At 37.6% G+C, this 21,901-nt stretch overlaps 1 protein-coding gene and 1 long non-coding RNA gene across 2 annotated transcripts; one reads left to right on the forward strand and one right to left on the reverse strand.

Moving 5' to 3' along the window:
- Positions 1–1,017: 1,017 nt before the first annotated feature.
- On the forward strand, positions 1,018–21,216 carry LOC122118192. Its single transcript, XR_006149296.1, has 3 exons — positions 1,018–1,221; positions 16,432–16,437; positions 21,206–21,216. It is a non-coding gene; the product is annotated as an uncharacterized LOC122118192 (long non-coding RNA).
- On the reverse strand, positions 1,513–14,881 carry Minar2 (membrane integral NOTCH2 associated receptor 2). The gene is made up of 3 exons (XM_042692124.1): positions 14,714–14,881; positions 5,525–5,749; positions 1,513–1,710 (listed from the first exon to the last, which is right to left on the reverse strand). Exons 1-3 carry the CDS (start codon positions 14,876–14,878, stop codon positions 1,531–1,533), a joined length of 570 nt encoding a protein of 189 aa, XP_042548058.1. The 5' UTR covers positions 14,879–14,881; the 3' UTR covers positions 1,513–1,530.
- Positions 21,217–21,901: the final 685 nt, after the last annotated feature.

Raw genomic sequence — 21,901 nt, forward strand, 5'->3', positions numbered from 1 at the left:
ACTCCTGCTAAGTGCCTTTACCAAGTCATGTAGGCAAAGGCCTACATGATGCTATTGGTATATGTTAGAGACCAGAATGTATTTTGAATCTCTTAGAGGCAAACTTGAAGATAGAGTGATACCAACTTTTATCTAAGATGTGATCACAGAGAGGGTAGGCCTGCCCTCAGTATGACCCCAGTTGAATGACTCCTGTCATTCAGTTCTCCATTAAATGGAAACCCAGACTAAACGAGAATTAGAAGTTAGGAACTGTAAAGAAAATTAAGACATTTTTAGTACAATGATTTTGTTGTCCAGTAAAGATACACTTTAGTGTGTTTTATTTCAAGTATCTTAAGAGATATACAACACAATAATTTTCAGTACCAATGGAAAACACAGACTTTACTGTGACAAGAAGAGCAGAAATTACCTCTTCTGATTCACACAAATGATTTAGGATTGGGTATTTAGAGCAGAAAAGGGAATAGGGAGAGATTTAAGGAAGGGTGCTGTAGGAGAAAGGGTGCTGACTTCACACATTATGTCTAGATCTGTTTCCATGTATGTGTAGGCAATGGATGATGATCTTGGGTCACTGCCGATTAGTTATCACATATTAGTAATAACAATCACCACTAACTATACAATCACTACTAGGTCTCAGGCATTGTTCTTATATAGGTTTCTTGTTTAGTTCTATGCATCAACTTTGATGGTGAGGGGGCATTGTTATCCTTCTCTGTGAGAATATCTTGCTGAAGACCCAAAAGTTAATAAATCTCAATTAGTATTTAAACTCATTCTTTTGGCAGTAGTCCCTCTCCACCTAGATCATGGCTGGAGATACACTAAGTGGTTGCCACTGGGAGTCATACTAGCTAATTTGAATGAATTAATAGGTAGAATTGGATTTAAGTATAATTAATTACATCCATATGTCCTACCCAAGTTAAGTTCTGTTAAAATTGCAACACAAATTTAGGACATTATAAAGAATAATTGGAAAAACAAGAATAGTTTTGAATAATGTCCCCTCTTTACTCCCTTTTCTTTTTGACTTAAATAGAAATAAAGGAAGAGAAAACAAAAAATAAATCCAAGCCCACTGGCAATATAACCACAAGCTTTAGCTGTCTACCTGGCAGTTGGCCAAAAAGATGACTGACTCAAACTTCCCTCTTGTTGGGAGGATGGGGACAGAGAGGGGTCAGCAGTACTTTATCAAAGTGAATTTGAGTGTTATCACATAGAGGCTGAAATCCTTGATGCTGCTTTGGTCTCTATCAGGTTATATAGAGTGATTTCTCTGTGGGTGTTACTTTGGAAAATTTTCTGTTTCCAAAAGGACAAATGAAGGGCTAGAATTTGTATACAGGTTTTACAGTGCAAAGCAGAGAAGCCAGCTTATCTCACACACTGTTCCCATTCTACAGGACCAACACACTAAGCTGTAAAATTAACAACATCCACATTGCATGAGCATGTTTTGGTTTTTTTTGCGCAAATGTTCAGAAAGCTTTTGAAGTTCTATCTGTGACAGTCTCTTTAGGTGAAAAATGTGCTGATAGTCACTATGGTAACCAAGACAGAAGTTACAAGAAGTAAGATCAGACCCATGTGACACAATTTTGATCGCTTATCACGTTTCTTCTTTTTCTTCAATAAGGTGTCAAAACCTGGTGTGTACATATCTCCCAACCAAAACCGTAGATCATTAGGGTTTTCCTGAAAAAACAAATTACATAAAGAATGTTATCAAACCATGAGTAATCGTGATCACAGACTGAGATTGCAGAACAAGGTTCTAAAGATCTCTTTAAGGTCACACTGTCCTCCTAGATGAGGCTTAAGGGCCACATCTCAAATAAAAGAAGGAAAGCCCTGGGAAGCTGCCCCAGCCTCCTTGCTGATCAGATATTCCTGGAGTTAATTTACAAATTTTATTCAAATTCATGAGGAGGCCTGCTCAATTTCTGTATTCAATTGCTTTCACGGAAAGCTCAGAAACACCAACTCATCTTTATGTCATCTCTTGGTCAATTTTTTTTTTTTTTAATGTATGAGCTCTTATAAATAGTGCATGGAGCCAGGTGCCAGTGGCTCACACTGTAATCCTAACTACTCAGGAGGCTGAGATCTGAGGATCTCGGTTCAAAGCCAGTCAAGGAAGGAGAGTGGGTGAGACTCTTATCTCCAATTAACCATCAGAAAACCGGAAGTGGCACTGTGGCTCAAATGGTAGAGTGCTAGCCTTGAGCTGAAGAGCTGAGGGGCAGCACCCAGGCCCCGAGTTCAATCCCCATTACTGACAAAAACAAAAACAAAACAAACCTGCATGGACATCATAGAAATAGAATTAAAATTCTTAGCTTTAGATTAATTTAGAGGCTTGCCTGTCTGCACAGCCAGGATAAGTATGCTTGGTAAGTTTTCAGCAAATGTGGCAGCTGATGTCCATGGAAAGATTAAGTATCCCTTAAAAAGGCCCATAGCATGCTTGTCATGCACAAATTTTGACTTCCTAAACAAAAACCTTAGTACATCCTCCCAGTACCAGGTCCCATTCTCCAAAAAGGTCTTTCTTTGTGGCTTCATTTTTCTTTTGATCGCAGAAAACTAGATATCGTGTTTCTTGGTCTAATAAGTCACCTACAAGCTCTACTCTCCATGCTTTGTGTGTGTGTGTGTGTGTGTGTGTGTGTGTGTGTGTGCGCGCGCGCACATGTGCGTGTACCTGCGTGCATATGCCCATAGTGGGGCTTGAACTCAGGGGCCTCATGTTCTTGCTTGGCCTTTTCACTCAAGGCTAATACTCTACCACTTGAGGCACAACTCCACTTTTGGTTTGGGCTGCTTATTTTCCAAGAGTGTTTTGAATACTGATTCTCATATCTCAGCCTCCTGAATAGCTAGGATTACAGGCCTGAGTTATCACAGCCCATTTTAATGTTCCCACTTTTAAAAAAAAAATTATTTTCAAGGTGACATACAGAGGGGTTATAGTTACATACGTCAGGTAATGAGTACATTTCCTTTTGAACAGAGTCCCACTTATAAAAATAGCATTTCTTCTTATCCCCTGTTGTTTTAGTGCAACAGATTCAACACCTGTGCCTACCACTGGGCAGGCATTAAGTAAATTAATAGGGAAAGGTGAATCAACACAAAGCCATCACAGGCCTTGTTAGTTCCCTCCTGGGTGCTTACAAGGGCTCAAGTGTGCTGTTCTCCCTCATGCTGACTCTCCAGTCACCAAACTGGCTTCACACTTAGGAATGCACTGCTAGGAAAGGAGTGTGCATGCACAAGGAAGCAAAGGGTGGATTTGGCAATACAATTCTCCTGTTAAAGTGGTATGGCTTTGAACTTCCTAGTTTGGAAAATACTCAAACATTACAATCAAATTTGGATGCTGTTTCAAACATCTTTATCTTTCATCTTTTTTGTGTGTGAACTAGAGGCCTGCATTTTGTCTGCAAATTCAGTGCTTTTTGTTCTCCACTAATATCTTAAGCAATGGATTCTATCTTGTTTTAAATTCTGTTTCTTTCTTTGATAATTAAACTTTGGATTTCCTTTCTCTTTTCCACCTTAGAAAATTACAGCCATTAAAAAACATAGAAATAGTCTAAGGCACCCAAAATGTGGTGATATCAAGGTTATAGAAAGTGAGTTAGGCACTCTGTTTGCTAATAATGAAATAAGGACGGAAGCAGCGGTAGAAGAAGTTGAATTAATGAAGTGTGCAGTGGAATTCTAACACAAACAGAATGTGTGGCTTCTAAAAGTTTTCCTCAATTAGGTTAGTGTTGAAAAATAGCATTATTAAATTGGTGAAATGGGGTCTTTTTTTTTTTTTTTTAGGTCCAGTTGTGGGGCCTGAACTCTGGGCCTGGGCACTGTCCCTCAGCCCTTCAGCTTAAGGCTAGTGCTCTACCACTTGAGCCACAGCGCCACTTCCAGCTTTTTTCTTTTTGCTTATGTGGTGCTGAGGAAACAAACCCAGGGCCTCAGGCATGCAAGGCAAGTGTTCTACCACTGAGCCACCTTCCCAGCCCTGTGGGGTCTGTTCTTGAAGGAAGCCCATGCACACATGGAGGATCTGCTGGGGGAGATTTGTGACTCCATTAATTCAATGCATACATAAATTTATGTTTGGCCTTCCTAAATATAATTGTTTAACTTAAAAATATATTCTTCATTGCCACTGGGATGACATAGTCATCTGTACTGCACCATTGTCATGCACAAAAACAGTAAAATTAAGGGAAGAGAACAAGAAACATTTGAGTATTTGTGAAATAAATCAAGACATTTTTTCTAACAAATTTAGAAGTCCTGATATGAACCCCCTCTGATAATCAGCATGAGTTTAAAAACAAAGTAAGAGAGAAAGAGAGAACAAAAGAAATATAAAGAGAAAGAAGGAAGGAAGAAAAGATGGGAGGAAGAAGGAAGGAAGGCAGGCAGGCAGGCAGGCAGGCAGGCAGGCAGGAAGGAAGGAAGGAAGGAAGGAAGGAAGGAAGGAAGGAAGGAAGGAAGGAAGGAAGGAAGGAAAATGGCATTATTATTGATGTTAGGGGAGATTGGGTTTAGAAAACTTCTCTGAAAAGAGTTGCCTTAAGGATGAGATACACTGAATCTGTTAGATTAAAAAATGTCAAAGGCTCTGGACCATAAGCTATTTTGGAAAGTGTACATTTGAGTTCTTAAAAAGTGTGTAGATATTGTCCCCTTCAAAAGAAAAAAAAGTCTTCAAGTGCTTAAGCTATGTATTTGTAACAGATACACATTTTAAAATGAAGGGTACATTTGGAAAAGGCCGGGCTTCCTGGCTGAGGTAGGTGGAGGCAAGCCAAGGCTAGTTTGGAATCCAGTCTTTTTAGACAATAGAGAGCCATTTTCTCTGCTTTTCAGGTAGTTTCAGGTTTTCTAGGATTAGGTAATCATGGGATTAAAACAGAGAAAAAAGTAGAAGGAAATCTTAAACTAGGCGAATGAGTTCATTGCATAATTTCCTCCATTGTTTTTGTTTTGTTTTGTTACTAAGACACAGGAAAATGACCAGAATGTCAATTTATGATGTTAAGTTATTGGATGGGCTTGAAATACATGATCATTGTTAAAAACTTCCTTATACAATGCCTAAGACAGAACACTTCATAAATATTTTTGAATAAGTGTAATAAATGAAATGTGTTAAGTGTCATGAACCTAAATTGGTTACAAGAGTATAAACTAGGGGAAAGTACATGTAGTCTTTGAAAATAAATTTTCAAAACTCTTTGAGCTTTCAGAAAGTGCTTGTTCAATGCTGTATCATTTTTTTGTCCTTTCTACATTATACAGCTATAATAACATTAAAATAGCCAACACTCAAAACAAACCACAACAACAAATCCTCCAAGGTATGGGGAAGAAAAATGTTCTAAAATCTGGTGATTTTTGTATCTAGTAAAGAGAGCCTGTCATCTCAACAATTTCTTTCAACTGATCTTCCTCATCAGTTGAAGAAGATGATTTTTTTAAGTCAACATACCTTCAGATGTCCAGAGAGGTTTGAATGCAGGGAACGTTTGTCATATTCCTGAATGGTCCATGAAGGATTCTTTTTTCTTTCTTCCATAGCTTCCTCCAAACTTATATCACTATATAGTGGGTTATTCTTCATGACTGAGGACATAGATGGGGGAGGGCTATCGGCAATAAGTGGGACCTCCACGCTGAATCCCTTAATTCGTTGTGTAGTGAAATTATTTTCTCTCTGTTAGGAGATGCAGAGACAAGACTTCTTAAAAATGTTCAATACTAGCAATCCATACCTGAAAACTTGCAGATTCTGCCTTGAAACATAATAGATTAGGGTACTGAATTAGAAAATGAATCTAGAATCAGATGTTAATGGCTCATATCTGTAATCCTAGCCACTCAGGAGATTGAGTACCACTGTGGATACTTAAACTGGCTGGCCCAGGTAGAAAAGGTTGGTAGATTCCAACTCTAAAATGTAAAAAGTAAGGTTGTACATGATATTTTGTTCAGCTTGGTCATTAAAATGTTATTTGACAAGTACAAATGAAAATACTGCTCTTTAATTCATCTAGTAAGATTCTAAAGAACCCCCCCCACCCCCCCCCCCCCCCCCCCCCCCGCAATTTCTTATACATTGCAATTTACTGGTTTCATTTCTCTCCATGCACTCCACAACTGATAACATAATGCTTAGGCATTTTTTATATGTTTTGGCTTTTAAAAATGTTCTCTTGGCTGCAATTTCAGACTGTTTTGAGAACTGTGCTAACTTAACATTTTATTCTTCCATGTGTCTAGAGACAATTTCCTATTAGATGACTCAAATATTGGCATTCAGAGATTTTTTAAGAAACTTTTTACTTAAGCATAACATGTGTACAGAGATGGATATATACAATAAATGTATAGTTCAGTAAATTGCCGCAAACTAAACTGAATAAATCCAAGATTCCATCACCAGACCAAGGAGCAAAACATTACTACCACTGCTCAGAGTCAGTTCCACCCCATGCTTGACAAATTGAATGAACAGCCGCCGCCGCCGCCGCCGCCGCCTCCTCCGCCTCCGCCTCCGCCTCCTCCTCCTCCTCCTTCTCCCCCTCCCCCTCCCCCCCTCCCCCTCCTCCTCCTCCTCCATCTCCTCCTCTTCCTCCTTCTCCTCCTCTTCCTCCTTCTCCTTCTCCTTCACAATTTTGTTCTTTAATCCTGGCTCTAAGACTGAAATTCAGGGACTGTACTCTTGCTAGGGTTATTTCCTCTACCACTTGAGCCATGCCTCCAGGCTGGATTTTTTGCTGCTTAATTGAAGACAGGGTCTGTCAGAGTTTTGGTGGCTCAGTGGTAGAGCGCTTGCCTTGCATGCCTGAGGCCCTGGGTTCGATTCCTCAGCACCACATAAGCAAAAAGAAAAAAGCCAGAAGTGGTGCTGTGGCTCAAGTGGTAGAGCGCTAGCCTTGAGCTGAAGAGCTGAGGGACAGTGCCCAGGCCCAGAGTTCAGGCCCCACAACTGGACCCCCCCCCCAAAAAAAATGTTTTCTGCCTAGACTGACTTCACCTCCTGATTAGCTAGGATTATAGGCTAGAGACACCAGCATGTAGCTCAGCATTTCAAATTCTTAACAGCACGAGTAAACTTGGACTCATTTGCAGTTTACGTAAATGAATTCATGCAAAGCCTACTGTTCTTTGTTTCACTTGACCTTCAGCATTTCACTTGGCTTTGATTTCCCTCCCTCCAGGACTACAATAATACTGTGGAGGTAGAACCTATCTAAGTTAAAAATGTATTTATTATCCCAAGTAATTTGAGATGAAATAAACAAAAAAGCTAATAGACTGATGCTTTATTTCTCATGGGGCATCCAAGGAAAGAAATCTCAAATGAGTTAAATTTTAGATAATTTAAGTTTACTAAAAAAACTGGCATTCTAGTTCTTCACTTTACAGTACTGTTTCAATAAATGCATTTTACATATTACTGCCCTACAGAACGGAAAGTTCAGTAGCAACTTTACTCTTTTGAGATGTATTTGTGATAATACACTGATGCTGTTAGCACCTATTGGAATATATAGGTCACATTAAATACATAAGCAGAAGTTTTAAAGTAGTATTATATATCTTATATCCTTCTGAGATGTCAGGCAGGTAAAGAAAACAAATGATATAAATAAAGCATTCACATTCTCTTGGGTGTTGAGTTTCTCCAACTTCTTAATACCTGGCTCTTCACATACATAGAGATCAGTGTGGAGTTTCTTTCTGACTTTAATAGGTTTTTGGTTTGTTCAAAGTAGTTTTTAATCCATAATACCAAACTCTGCAATAAGACAAAAGCTTTTTTTAACTCAGCATTTATCTTAATGATTGATGGCAAAATAAGTAATATTTCTGAATCAAGCAAAAACAATTTGATAAGAAATTTGTTTGACCATAATTCTGATGTTTTTTTTCCCCTTAAGCCTAGTCATTTTTGATCACTTTGGAAGAGAGATAATTCTTCTGAAATTGAAAAATTAGCTTTGTAGGTTACTTGCATGTCAAACTGTTATTTGGAATTCCTAAATAAAAAAATTCAATAAATGAGAGAAATAAAATTTGTGGATCAAGGAAAAAAAAATACACATATGATGATGTATATGGATTTGTAAAGACTAAAGATAGCAAGATAATTGAAGACAGTATTCTAAAGGAATATTAATTTTCAATCCTTGTTTCTAGATGATAGTCTTGAATGTTTTGAAGTTTATTCCAGACCATGATGTCATTTATTTTTGTTCTGAATGTTAATTTTAGGTCTAAAAGACAAGTCAAAGGAATTATTAAATTGTACTAACAATTTGATGAAATTCATTATTTTGTTGAATTAATGTAAGCTAATAAAATTTTCTTAAAAAGAATTTGCAACAATGAGAAGTACAAGTTGTCATGTCGAAAACGAGCTTTACAACGTTGGTGGGGGGGCGAGGGGGGGGAGAATTGGGTGGGGGAGGATTGGGGGGGAGGCTGGGAAGGGATGTGAAGGGTAAACCAAGGAGGAGCCTGCAATGCTTGATAAGAAATGTACGCATTATCCTGCCCATGTAATTGTAACCCCTCTGTACAGTATGTTCACAAAAAAAAATAAAAAAAATATTTCAAATAAAAAAAAGAATTTGATGATGGCATATATTAGCAAGTATAAGATGTTGGGTTCAATCCTCAATAGACAAAATTAGCATTTTGAGGTCAGGCTAAAAATATTGAATATTGAATTATAGTTGGGATTTATTTGTATTTTACTAACATATTTCAAACAAATAAAGACCACATATAAAACTCAAATCCTCCACTCTATTGTACATTATAGTTAGGACACATTTTAGCAGAAAATTTTCTGGCACATCAATTCCATTATTTTAATCAGGTGTCCTTTAAAACACATTGTATTTTACAACATATATTTAAGGAAATTAACACCTCAAAGCTTTACTTAGACTTTTCTATGCTAAACTATTACATTATACATCTCTTCTGTATATAGTTTAAATGTTATAGTATTATTTAATGGATAGAAGGCACATTTAGAAAAACAAATTTTAAGTGCATGTAATAGGCCATTAAAATGTACTTCAGGAAGAAAAATTTGGTAATGGAAATATTTAAGACAGGAAAGTATAAGAAAAACAAAATAATACAAAAATTGATGAATGCATGGTAAATGGAAATGGTAATGATAAGAAATCTGAATTTTAAAATAAGAGAAACTAAAATGCTAGTTTTTAATTATGTAATTTTAAGATATAACCTCAGCAAGGGGGTAGAGACATTAAACTAGAGAAATAATATAGGTTAATTTTTTAAAGACTAGAAAAATGAAACAACAATATATAGAGAGGGAATACCTATGAAAAATAAAATATTCTGTGATTATCAATAATCACATTAATTACAGACTTTTTTTTTACATTTTTTGCTGATTCTTTTCTTTTAACTGTTATTGCAAAGGTGATGTACATAGGGGTTACAATTACATAAGTCAGATAAAGAGTACATTTTTAATTTTTTTTCCTCATTCTCTCCCACTTTTCCCCTCCCATCCCCATGCACAGGTTGTATAGTTCATTTCCAGCATACTGTTGAGTGAGTACCACTGCAGCATTTGTTTACCCTTTGTCCCTCCATTTGTGCCTCTTTTATCCTCGCAAAGATAGGTAAACAAACAAAACAAAAGGAAAAGAAAACAAAAGCTAAATTCAATTACATAACATTTATGAAAATGATACCTAAAACATAAGGTCTAGGAGGGTAAAAGAATATAAAAGGTATAGAAGGCAATTAGAAAGAGTGAGAGCTGGATATTGTGGTGCCTGGCTTTGTTAGCCTATTTTGTTTTCTCTTTTTCAACACCTAGGATGCTTGTCCTTCTCAGTCTTTCTTGAAGTTACATTGATGATAGATTAGTTATTTTATAACAGTGATTTGTAAGCCAAAGTAAAAAACCGGCCTTCTAAGCTTGATGCCCAAAATTGTCCATAAGATTTTATGCTCACTTTTTATTTTGGGTATTAGTCATCATTGCTGTGTAGACTAGCTCACCCTCTCTAATACACAAAGTGAGAGCTTGAAATCTCCACAATTGTGTAGCAATGACATAATGAAGTAAGGTCAGGCCTGGCCAGCGCCATATTGTCCACATGATGGATGGTAGGGTCTGGCATCTTGTCTTCAATCTAGTGAAGGGAAACACCCCGCTGATCACTGCCTCCCAGGCATGCCCAGATCCCTGGAGGCAGGGGTGGGCACTTGTCTAATAGGTTACTGAATCTGTTAGTCTAGTGCCTGGGACTGGGGAATTTCCTGTGGACCTACCCCCACCTGCTCGGACCCTATTTAGGTCTGGACCAGCCCATCCTCCATTTTGCCATGCCATGTGTGTCTCTGAGATCTTGTCCTGTGTCCCTTCTCCTGGCTCATCTCCAGTTATCATTGAGTACCAGTTCAGCTCTCCATTGGAGCTGAATTGGTTTGTTAGTATTGTTTTTGTTTTTTCTTCTCTAGCTTGTTTCCTAGCTGTGTTATATGTATTTGGGGCCTGCAGGCCTTTGTAACAATGGGCTCCTTGCAGACTGCTAGTGTATAATAAAGACTCCAATATTCAGTCCTCCAGAATGTGGTTTCTGTAATTACAAAATTACAAAATTGTTGGTTGGAACTAGATACCAGTGGCTCACTCACACCTGTAATCTTAGCTACTTAGGAAGCAGAGCCTGAGGATCCTGATTTGAAGCTAACCCAGGCAGAACAAATGGTCTCTAGTAGACCAGTTTTGTTTTTTGTTTTTGTTTTTTTCTTTTTTGTCGGTCATGGGGCTTGAACTCTGGGCCTGGGCGCTGTCCCTCAGCTCTTCAGCTCAAGGCGCTCTACCACTTGAGCTACAGCGCCACTTCCGGTTTTCTGGTAGTTTATTGGAGATAGGAGTCTCACGGTTTCTCCTGCCCGGGCTGGCTTTGAACTGTGATCCTCAGATCTCAGCCTCCTGAGTAGCGAGGATTACAGGCGTGAGCCACCAGCGCCCGGCTGTTTTTGTTTTTGTTTTTTAAATTTGGGACAGGGGGCATGGCTCAAGAGGTAGAATGTCAGTCATGAGCAAAAAAACTAAGTGAGATCCTGAGGCCTTAAGTTCAAGTCCTAGTACTGTTACACATGCATGCGCATGCATACACACACACAATTTGTTAGCTAGAGCTGAACTGGTGTTTTGAGAGACTACTGTGGGCACATATACTTGTTTCATAAAAGAAGAACTTAAAAAGCAATTAGTAAGCATCCAGATTAAGACTTAAAATCATAGAGTGAAACAGCTAATATTAAAAGAAAAACCCTAATTATAGAATGGAAAAAAGAACATTAAACGTTACTTCTTTGAAAAAGAAAAATGTTTAGAGAGGAGAAATGTTTGAAAGCATCTCCTGTTAACACTGCCTAGGAAAAATAAGAAAGATATAATCTGAGTTAGTAATGTGAAGGGAACACATAAGAAGAAAGAAACATAGCAGTGATTAAAGAACTGTAGGAAAATAATTTGAGTAATGTTAAAAACTCCTTACTTGAGTACTGGGGGCTCACATTTGTAATAATAGCTACTGGGGAGGATGAGATCTGAAGATCAAATTTCAAAATCAGCAGGGCAGAAAAATCTGAGAGACCAAGCTCCAATTAACAACAAAAAAGCTGGAAGAGGAGGAATGCCTCAGGTGATAGAGTGCCAATCTTGAGAAGAAAAGCTAAACAAGAGCCCACAGCCATGAGTTCAAATCTCAGTACCAGCACCAAAAAAGAAAAATGCAGTTGGGAAATTTCTCACATAAAACAATTAGCAGCCTTAATTCTTTAATGGAAAATATAAGTAAACCCATGATAATTTCACTAATTAAATCAACAATTTAAAGTCTCTCTCTCTCTCTCTCTCTCTCTCTCTCTCTCTCACACACACACACACACACAAGCACAAATACCAGACCAAAGATTTTTGCAGTCAAGTTTGTCATTCTCAAAACATATTTTTATCCTTCTTAAATCATTGTAGAAAATGTGAAAATAAGATTTTTTTCTCCACTTACTTTATAAGGTGGTATAAAACTGACATGAGGGTACTCATGTCAAGAAAATTCTAAACCACTTTCTATTATAAACTTAAAGGCAAAAAAAATCATAGATCACAGAGTTCTAAAATGTGTATCAATTATACATACCAGGCTAAGACAAGTTTATACCAGAAAAGGATATTTTACTAGGTGATGGTGAACTATTGGAATATTTATGAAATCTACATTGTTAATTGGGAAAAAACAAATTACGAAGTTGTTTACAGAAAAATGTATGAATCTATTAAAACATATTTAAAGCAAGTTTTTTTGTTTTTGTTTTTGCAAACAGAAATAGAGCAATTTCTTAAACTAATTAAGATACAGGGTCAAAAGTTTCCAGGACAGAGCCAAACATACTAAGAAGAATGTTTGTTTAATCCCATTTGCAGTTTGACTGTTGGCCTTCATCAAATATGTACTAATCATACAGCAAATCCTACGAGTGTATAAGACCCTGTACCTGTAAGGGTTTATAAATAAGTTATTAAATAAGGGAAATATTAAGATAGCAAATTGGAAATATAGACTCTGTAATAGAAACTTGAACTAGCTTAAGTGAAATTAACCCAGCCACTTGGGCATTAGATATTTCTTGATTAAGATAAGAAAAAATATGTATAAGCCAAATGTTGATGCCTCATGGCTGCAATCCTAGCTAGTCAGGAGGATGCAATATGAAGATTGTGGTTCCAAGCTAGTCAGGGTAGGAATCTTGCAGATTCTTATAGACCTTCATCTCCAATTAACCAGCAGTAATATGGCTCATGTGGTAGAGTGCCAGCTTTGAGTAAAAAAGAAAGTCAAAGTCCAATGCTGTGAATTCAACCCCTAGTTAAAGCAGGTTTTGGACTGCAACTAAAATGGACTTTAATGGATAAATTAACAAGTTGTCATGTGTTAATTTTATAATTGATTTGTGTGTACACCAGAAATCACACAAAATCCATTTAACATTGCAGTGGAAACTAAAATCAATTCAACCAGTTAGAAAATTAGCTAAGAAAAGCAATAATTTTATAAATAATAAAAATAGATGGCAGAAGGTAGGATTAACTACAAAACCATGTATAGCCAAAATAAAAGATTTTAATACATTTTCTGGACTCAATATGTAACAATACATAACATGCATGAGTAAATATGATAAAACAAAAGATCAGTACATTGACTTAAGTGGAATGTTAAATTAGGTTTGTGTATTGGGCTAACCAAGATAATAAATTTCCTATTTTGAGTTGTATGTACAATATAATTCTTATCATAATCATGATGCCAACAAAGCTTTTGCTTATGTTTCATGTGTGGGCTGATAGACAAACTTTTCCTGAAAATCTTCAAAGGCTAACTGGTGCCAGGACTTTCTAAAATAAAGTTCAAATCATTTTATTCCATCAAAATTAAGAATCTTTGGCTTAAACTAAACAAGCTACAAATCAAAAACAAAATGAATATGAGTAGAAAGGCAGAATGTTGAAAGACTACAAAAGACTGTACAATTTTAAAAATATGGTAACAAAACTCAGTTGTCATATTAGGCCACCAAAAAATGGAAATAAATTAAAACCCCTATAAGGTGGAGGAAACACTTACATAATCATGTGATTGTACTTGCCTTTGAATGATCTCATGCTAGATGTCCCACAGTGCCCACAAATGGACCACAAAGGAGTCACTTTACATAAGAACTCATGAGTAGCAACTGTTCTTGAAAGAACACACATTTCTGTTCAGGGAATTTGAGCCACTCCAAAGGATAATGACTTGCAGGGGTTTTTAGATCAGCCACATCTGTTCTGAAATAAAATGCGTTTTCCTGTTTCTAAACTGGCTAACCCTTAACCCCATTAGACTTAACACTGTAAATATGATTCCTCTTTCACTTGCTGTGTAACAGTCAGACCATTGTATTTATTCTGTCCCATGGAACTCATCGCAATTTTATTGTTCCCTTTTGGTGAGCAAAAAAGAAGGAAGATGCAAAAGAAAACAAGGGTATTCTAGGTTTGAAGGTCTGCTTCATAAGTTAGGTCCACACAGACAACTGTGGCAAATAAATGTCTCTAACATAACAGCACCTTTCCAAGATGGAGAATCTGTTGTGTTTTTCTCTTCAACCATCCCTTTCATTGTTCTGCTGTCTGAGTCTTCACTGTGTAAAGGGAAAGGAAGCTGGTCTGCAGCTCACGGAAGCCCCTGACTGCCTGAGAGGCTGGCACACCCTGCATTGTGAGCTCCTAGGCTTTATGCTTAGACTACCCTAAAAGAGTTTCTTTCTCTGAGGTCTTATGCGAAAATATAACAACAGATTTGGGGGGAAAATATGAAAGAAAGGAGTAAAATAAAGGTTTATAGAGCTAAAATAAAGTCGAGGAGAAACCAGAAACGGGAAGGGAATGAATGGGTGGGAAAAATCACACATTACATATGAAATTAGAGCAAGGTATGTGCAAAGAAAAAACAGCTATCGTTTATTCTTTTCCCTATAGATTCCTTTGGCATAAGTAATGAAATCTCACAGAGAAAAACAGCAACCACCCCAACCCTAGATTGATACCCCCAGATCTTACCTGTGAGTAGACGAGGTTTTGCCAGTGTTGTGCAGCAGGATAATTGCCACTGGGAAATCTCGCGAGGCTCGCCTGCAGAAAGGCCGGGCTTCTCATTAAAGACTTCACGTCAAGCTGCAGGAATTTGTCAGGATGGTTGTTATTGGGCAAAACAGAAAGGTCCATGTCTCCTTTCGTCTGTGATGGAAACAAAGCAGGCGAAACTGCTTCTGTCACTCTTCCATTATTAATGATCCTGAAGATGCTCCAACTGGCATCTGAAACCAGGTCTCTCAGTTGCACACAAAAGGACAGATCAAAGCACAGGAACAAAGCAGCAAAAGCAGAACACTGTCCTATTTACACAACACAAAGAAACCATATGCGAATGGGGAAAATGGGGCTACGCTGATTAAAATGAACAGGACTGCAAGGTCAGATGCGCCTCTCCATGCAGGCGCAAACAGCCACGCTATGGGAGCTACTGTCTGTGTAAAGGCTGTCACGACTGTCGTGTCATAGCTCATCACTTGCAGCATGGGATGGAGTCACCTGTGGAGAGCCACTGCCTGGGTTGGCTCCTTCTGAATATTGCTGAACTCAGGTAGCTGCCGCCCTGCTCACACAGTCTTACATGTGATATGTAGCATCCTATTTCGTCTCGTGGTTTGACTCCCCGAGTCTTGAGGCCATGTGAAATCTAAGCAGACTAAGGTTCAGCTTGTTCTGAGTGGAGAAATTGTGAGAATTTCCTTTATAGTCAAACCTATTGTCTTGACTCAGGAGCTACAAGAGGTGCCTTGGTCTCTGTTTCTAGAATACGATCTATAATGTCTGGTGTTCCCATGGCATGTTCGAAACCGAAGGAAAACAAATGCTGCCAGGTTTGGATGATTGCTGCTGTTAAGTGAACCCAGCTACAGTTGAGAGAGCTGAGGTGTGGCCATGGCTGTGGACAGCATGCGAGCCAGGAAGTGACAATGACTGTAATGAGCACCCCATCCTCCTAAGACACTCTGAGCAACCTACACGGTTCACTGGGAAAGTTTGGAATTCCATCTGGAGTAAGAGGAGAACTTCCCACTCATGAGAAGGCAAACAACAGATATATTAAACATAGGCTCCCCATCTCTGTAAGCTCCTCTGATTTAGCAGGAAGGCTTCTCTTCTGAGAGCAATGGAATTGCATGTGGGAATGTATCACTAGGTTTTAGGAGTCCAGTATGGTTTACAGGAATCAGCAATCAGGACATTCTTGAATCCTGCAAGCCACTGGAGAGTACTTATCTTCTTTATGACAAAAAGAATGAGGGGGCATCTTTTTAAAAAAATCTATTCTACTTACAATTGTAAACTTAAGTTTTTTTTATAAAAAGTATTTGGATACAAACTTGCAATATTTAAACTACTTTTTGCATGGTTTTAAAATACATTTTGTGAAGAAAGTAATAGATACTTTACAATAAAAGTGAAGAACAAAATAATTAAACCACAATTGTTTCAAGAATCAAATGTACTAAATGTACATGCATGTGCTTGGTATTTTCTGGATTCTTTCTGGCTGCTGCCAGAATATGAACAAGTATTTTACTGACTGCTTGCTTTTCCTAAAATATTCTTTGGAGTATAACACATATCTTCAAGAAGATTTTAATTTGTCTTTGGCTCCCTGTATTGGCAAGTGGAGACATGTAAGTTACATCTGAATATATTTGATTAGGGCTTTTCCTTAGCCAAAGTTTGAGGTAGATGAACTGGGCCTTCAGATTTCCATAGGCATCTTAAAAAATACAATTTTATTGTTATTATTGTGCTATACAAAGAGGTTACTGTTTCATAAGGCAGGTAATAATTACATTTCTTTCTTTCCTTCACTTTCCTCCAGCTACCAACAAGTTGCATAGTTCATTTTCCACATAGTTTATTTTCTACTGCACATCATGGCTACATTTGTTCATCCTCCCTCCCTCCATTTCTGTGTGTCCCTTGCCCTCCCCCAAAAAGACAGAGAAAAGAATAAACAAAAAAGAAAAACAATCACCATCACTACCACCATGAACAAAAAAATCTATATTTTCATTTCCTGGAATTTGTTTCAATAAATATTTTAAATATTCAGAGATATTGCAAGTTTGGTTTCCTCCCCTAAGGGTATCCTTCTTTAGTCTCACTGTGCATCAGGGCCTATAGTGCTGTATATTTTATCATGCCCCAGTGTATTTTAGATCTAGCTTCTGCCTATGAGAGAAAACAGGTGATTAGACATCATTTTGACTTCTTTGCTGTCCTACATGCTTTGGTCTATATACTGTGTCTCTGTCTGCAAGTGTTGCCTCAGACTCTCCTTTTCCTCCCACAATCCTCTGTCTTCACTGTGAAAATCTTCAGGTCTCATTTCTTACTGCTATCACTGCATGTATCCATTTGAATGAAACCAGGAATTTGAAATTTAACCTCCACCTTCCTGGATTGCCACCCACACCATTATCCACCAAACCCAACTTCTACTCCTGCCTGGGGACCTTGTTTCTCCCCCTGCTCCTGCCTGTTGACTACCTCCGAATCATGCTCGAAGGGCCCTGGCTGACATACAGCCTTCCATAAAACTGTTGGCCATTTTCCTTGGCAAATAACATTTTTCTTCTATGAAACTTCCAATTGACTTTAAAAAATAGCTTTATTTCTTTAATTATCTTTGGTTTGAAACAGTCTATTGGATGGCCTATTCCATATAAATCAAGTCTAAAGATAAAAATTAAACCCTTTTTTCAATAAATAATTGTTTCTGTTGTCTCTTCCAGTTTCTTTAGGGCACAACTTTTGTTATGTCCAATTAAATTTGATGAAGAAAATGACTTGGTGCTCTGTATTTCTTTTCTTTTGAGAGTTTTATACTTATATAAATGAGCAAGATTAGTGTCTAACATGAATTTTTCATAATGTCTTCATCAAATTCACATAGCAAAATCATGATTATTGGATTAAATATGTGTTCCTTCCTTTCTATGGATAATTGACAAAGTATTAATGCTATTTTCTTTAAATATTTAGTAGACCTCATTATTGGACTCATTCAGGTTTAGAATGTGTTAAAATAAGATTCAGATTTCTTCAAGATTAGATCTCTCTCTCTGCTTTGGTTTTGTCAAATTGTATATTTCTACCAAGCTATATATTTTTATTTAAATGTTAAAATTATATTTTATTCATGTGATATTTTCATACGTTTTGTAAGTATCATACTCGGTTGTGCTAATTTTTCATTATTGACATGGTTATAAATTTCCCTGTTCATATTTTTAAATTAATTTTATTTATTTATTTATTTTTGTTTACCGGGTATCAAGGAATCGAACCTAGGGCCTCATACATGCTAGGCAGTCTACTATGACGCCACATTCCTAGCCCCGGCCCCCATTCATTTTTTCTATAGGTTTTTCATTATTCACAATTGTCTGAGTTAAACATTAAATACAATGTGGAAAGAACGATCATAAGTACAAGGAAAACTAGAGACTTGACTCAAGTGGTGATACAGCAGTTGAACCAACCACTTGAGTGTAAGGCCCTTGTTCAAATCCCAGTTCTTTCTCCCCAAATAATATGTAACATGTATTTAGAGTATAATATGATATATTATACATATTATTACATAGAATGAACATATATATATAAAACAATCTGGTAAGAACTGTGGCTATTAGGGGCTTCTCAACCCTTGATGTGAAAGTATCCATTTTCCATTTGCTATTTCCTTACAGAATTTTTTTTTTTTTTGATCGGTCGTGGGGCTTGAACTCTGGGCTTGGGCGCTGTCCCTGCACTCTTCAGCTCAAGGAGAGCATTCTACCACTTGAGCCACAGGACCACTTCCGGTTTTCTAGTGGTTTATTGGAGATAAGAGTCTCACGGACTTTCCTGCCCCGGCTGGCTTTGAACTGCAATCCTCCAGATCTCAGAGTCCTGAGTAGCTAGGATTACAGGTGTAAGCCACCAGCATTGGCCTTACAGAAAATTTTTATAAAAATATCATTTCTCTATGGAATTTCACCTAAATTAAGAGGTTTTATATTAGGAATATTGAAAACATGACATCACATACAAACTCAACGATGAAGCTGTCTACAAATCCTTCTTTTTCTTCTTTGAAAGCAAATTACCGATGATTAGTTGACTGAAGTAGAAAATGTATGTCTGTTTTACTAATTGTTACTCACAACATGTATGACCTAACATGAATAATAGCTGCAGCTCTAAAAATCCAAGAGATAACTTTTAATTACAGTAATCACAAAAATCCCAGGCTGCTCCTTTTTTTCTAAAAGATACTGCTGATTAGAGGCATGATATTCAATGATATTCAATTATTCATGGCTGTGGCTAATGATTTGGCTTCATGGGCAGGAGCTTTGAAGAAGCACAGATTGCTGATGACAAGGAAACGCTGAGGAAAATGTATGTACATTGAATACACTTATCCTCCATGCGACTGGAAAAAGAACCCTATAGAGATAGGAATAATTTTCAGGTGGGTGAGATAGCAATGCTCTGTGGGTGTTGATTGGTCTTTTTCACTATATTAGAAATGGCTTGTCATGTTGGGGTGCCTCACAGAAATGAAGACAAAAACTCAAAAGGAACTTGGCAAGGCAAACTTCACTTCTGTAGAAGTGAAAAATAGAAACCAAAAATCTGACAACTGAGCATAGAGAGCAGGTAGGCTGCTCTCTTTGTATCTCCAATACAGCAATTCTTTTGCCTCTGCTTGAATTGGCCAAACTCAGGCTCATAATCTGCTCACAATTGCCTAGTTAGAAGAGGGTAGGATGTCTTAGCATTCTCTATTACTGTCTGTGCTTTCTCATATTTGTGTAAGGTCCATTCCTGGACGGCGAACAGACCTCACCCAGTACCTGCGTTACCTAGGCAACTGGGATACCTGGAAGAGGTCACATCCGCATCCGCTGAGGTCACATCTTAACCTGATGTGGCCACACCTTTCTCCCACCCGATCCCACTTCCCTTTACCTGGACACACCCTTCCCCACCCCCTACCCTATATAAGGCCTAAACCGCGGCCAGACCGCCCTTTTTTTCCTTTTGCCAGCCGCGTGGAGTGCCAACCTTGCCTGGTCCCAGCAGGTCTACTGAATAAACCTACCCCTTACCTGAATACCACGTGCGTGGTGCAGTTCTTACTCGGCCACCTCTTTTTAAAAACCTAACAATTTGTAGTGCAATCAGCAAGAGCCAAGCCACTAGGCCAAAGCAGGAACTTAAAACAATTATATATGTAGTTTACAAAGGAGTTGGCATTTAACAAATTAGCTTATGAATGCAATGCATCTTGATTAAGGTCACACATTCAACAGTCTCACCCATCCCTCCCAACTCACCTTTTCCCTCACTTTTACTTAATTCAATAGGATATACATTGAATTCTTGACTGCATTGACCTGCTACTCTTTATTTGTCTCTCCCAGTGACTCCACCCAAAATACATGCTTCCTAGTGTTTAATTTGTTGAACTTTGATTGTGCATTTTTAAGGAGTTACACTATTTTCATTCTCCCTAAGGTCTATCATATCTCACTAAATACATCTGTATGTACTTGCATACCTTCCAACACCTTTATTTATAAGTTTACAAGTGATGTCCAGCTTCCACTGGAAAGAAATGCAACTGTTCTAATGGCTGAGGTAGAATCTCAGTGTCATTTAGATGTGCACATTCTTTATGGCCAGAGATGTTGAGAATTTCTTTGTCTACTGTCCATTTTTACTTTTACTGAGAAGTCTTAATTTAGCTCTTTAGCTGTTTATTAATCAGATTGTTGGTGCTTCAAGGGTTTAACTTTTTAAGCTCTCTGTACACATTAGATATTAGGCCATTGTCTTATAGATTTCAACAATCTCACACTGTGTAGGCTGTCTTTCTAGCTTGTTGGCTATGTTCTTAGCTGTGCAGAACTTTTAATTTTGATGCAATTCTGTTTATCAGGTCTTTGGTTTACTGTGCTTCTGGACCTTTATTTAGAAAGTTCCTACCTATGCCAAGAAGTTCTAAAGTTTCTCCTACTCCTTCCTGTAATAGTTTTATGGTTTCACATCTTACATTGAGATATCTGACACATTTTGAATTGATGCTGGTGGAAGGCAATAGATAGGATCCAGTTTTCTACATGTGGATGTCCAGTTTTCCCAGTACCATTTGTTGAAGAGGCTGCATTTCTTCCAATCTATGTAGAAAGTGAAAAAACCTCTCATGCTCCTGGATCAACATTGTGAAAATGGCAATACTTCCCAAGGCTATCTACAAATTCAATGCCATACCTCTCAATATTCCAACCCCATTCTTCAAGGAAATAGAAGAGGCAATCCAAAAATTCATACGGAACAATAAAAGACCCCGAATAGCAAAAAATGATCCTTAACAGAAAGAACAGTCCTGGAGGAATATTAATACCAAATTTCAAACTCTACTACAAAGCCATAGTAATCAAAACAGCTTAGTACTGGCACAAGAAGAGACCTCAAGACCAATGGAATAGAATCGAAAACCCAGAAATGAACCCACAGACCTATAGCTCCCTTCGATAAGGGAGCTCAAAAAATAGAATGGAAGAAAGACATCCTCTTCAGTAAATGGTGCTGGCAAAACTGGTTAATCACTTGTAGAAAACTAAAGCTAGATCCTTATATACCACCCTGCACCAGAATCAACTCCAAATGGATCAAAGACCTCGAAGTCAAAGCAGACACCCTGAAAACAGTCTATGTATTGACTCCCTAATTGAATATTAGATGGCTCTAGGTCTGTGGTTTTATTTCTGGGTCTTTTATATTCTATTTGTTCTCAGGCCTGTTTTCATTACTATATCACTGTAGTAGAGATTGAAGTTTGATATTGCTATACTTCCAACACTATTTTTTCTTCTAAATTGCTTTTGCAATTCAGGGACTTTTGTGAGTCTATATAAATTTCTGGATTCTTTTCTTTATCTCATTGAAGAATGATGCTGTGCTTTTGATGGGTATTGCATTGAATTTGTATCCTACTTTGGTCTTTAATGACATTTTCAGGATATTAATTTTGCCTGTCCAGGAGCATGGATGATCTTTACATTCCCTCTATTTTCTTTGATTTCCTTCTTCAAATTTTTGTAGTTTCCATTATAGAGGTCTTTCACATCCTTGGCTAGTTCCTGG

Source organism: Dipodomys spectabilis, unplaced genomic scaffold (genome assembly GCF_019054845.1).
Source record: "Dipodomys spectabilis isolate Male_0828 unplaced genomic scaffold, ASM1905484v1 ptg000147l, whole genome shotgun sequence".
NCBI classification, from domain to species: domain Eukaryota; kingdom Metazoa; phylum Chordata; class Mammalia; order Rodentia; family Heteromyidae; genus Dipodomys; species Dipodomys spectabilis.

Bases quoted from the DNA above. Each gene is read 5' to 3' on its own strand.
- Minar2 (XM_042692124.1), bottom strand. From the start codon at position 14,878: ATGGACCTTTCTGTTTTGCCCAATAACAACCATCCTGACAAATTCCTG. The intron at 5,750-14,713 runs GTAAGATCTGGG...ATCTCCTAACAG, and splicing joins AAAACCTCGTCTACTCACAG to AGAGAAAATAATTTCACTAC. The intron at 1,711-5,524 runs GTATGTTGACTT...TTGTTTTTTCAG, and splicing joins ACCTCTCTGGACATCTGAAG to GAAAACCCTAATGATCTACG.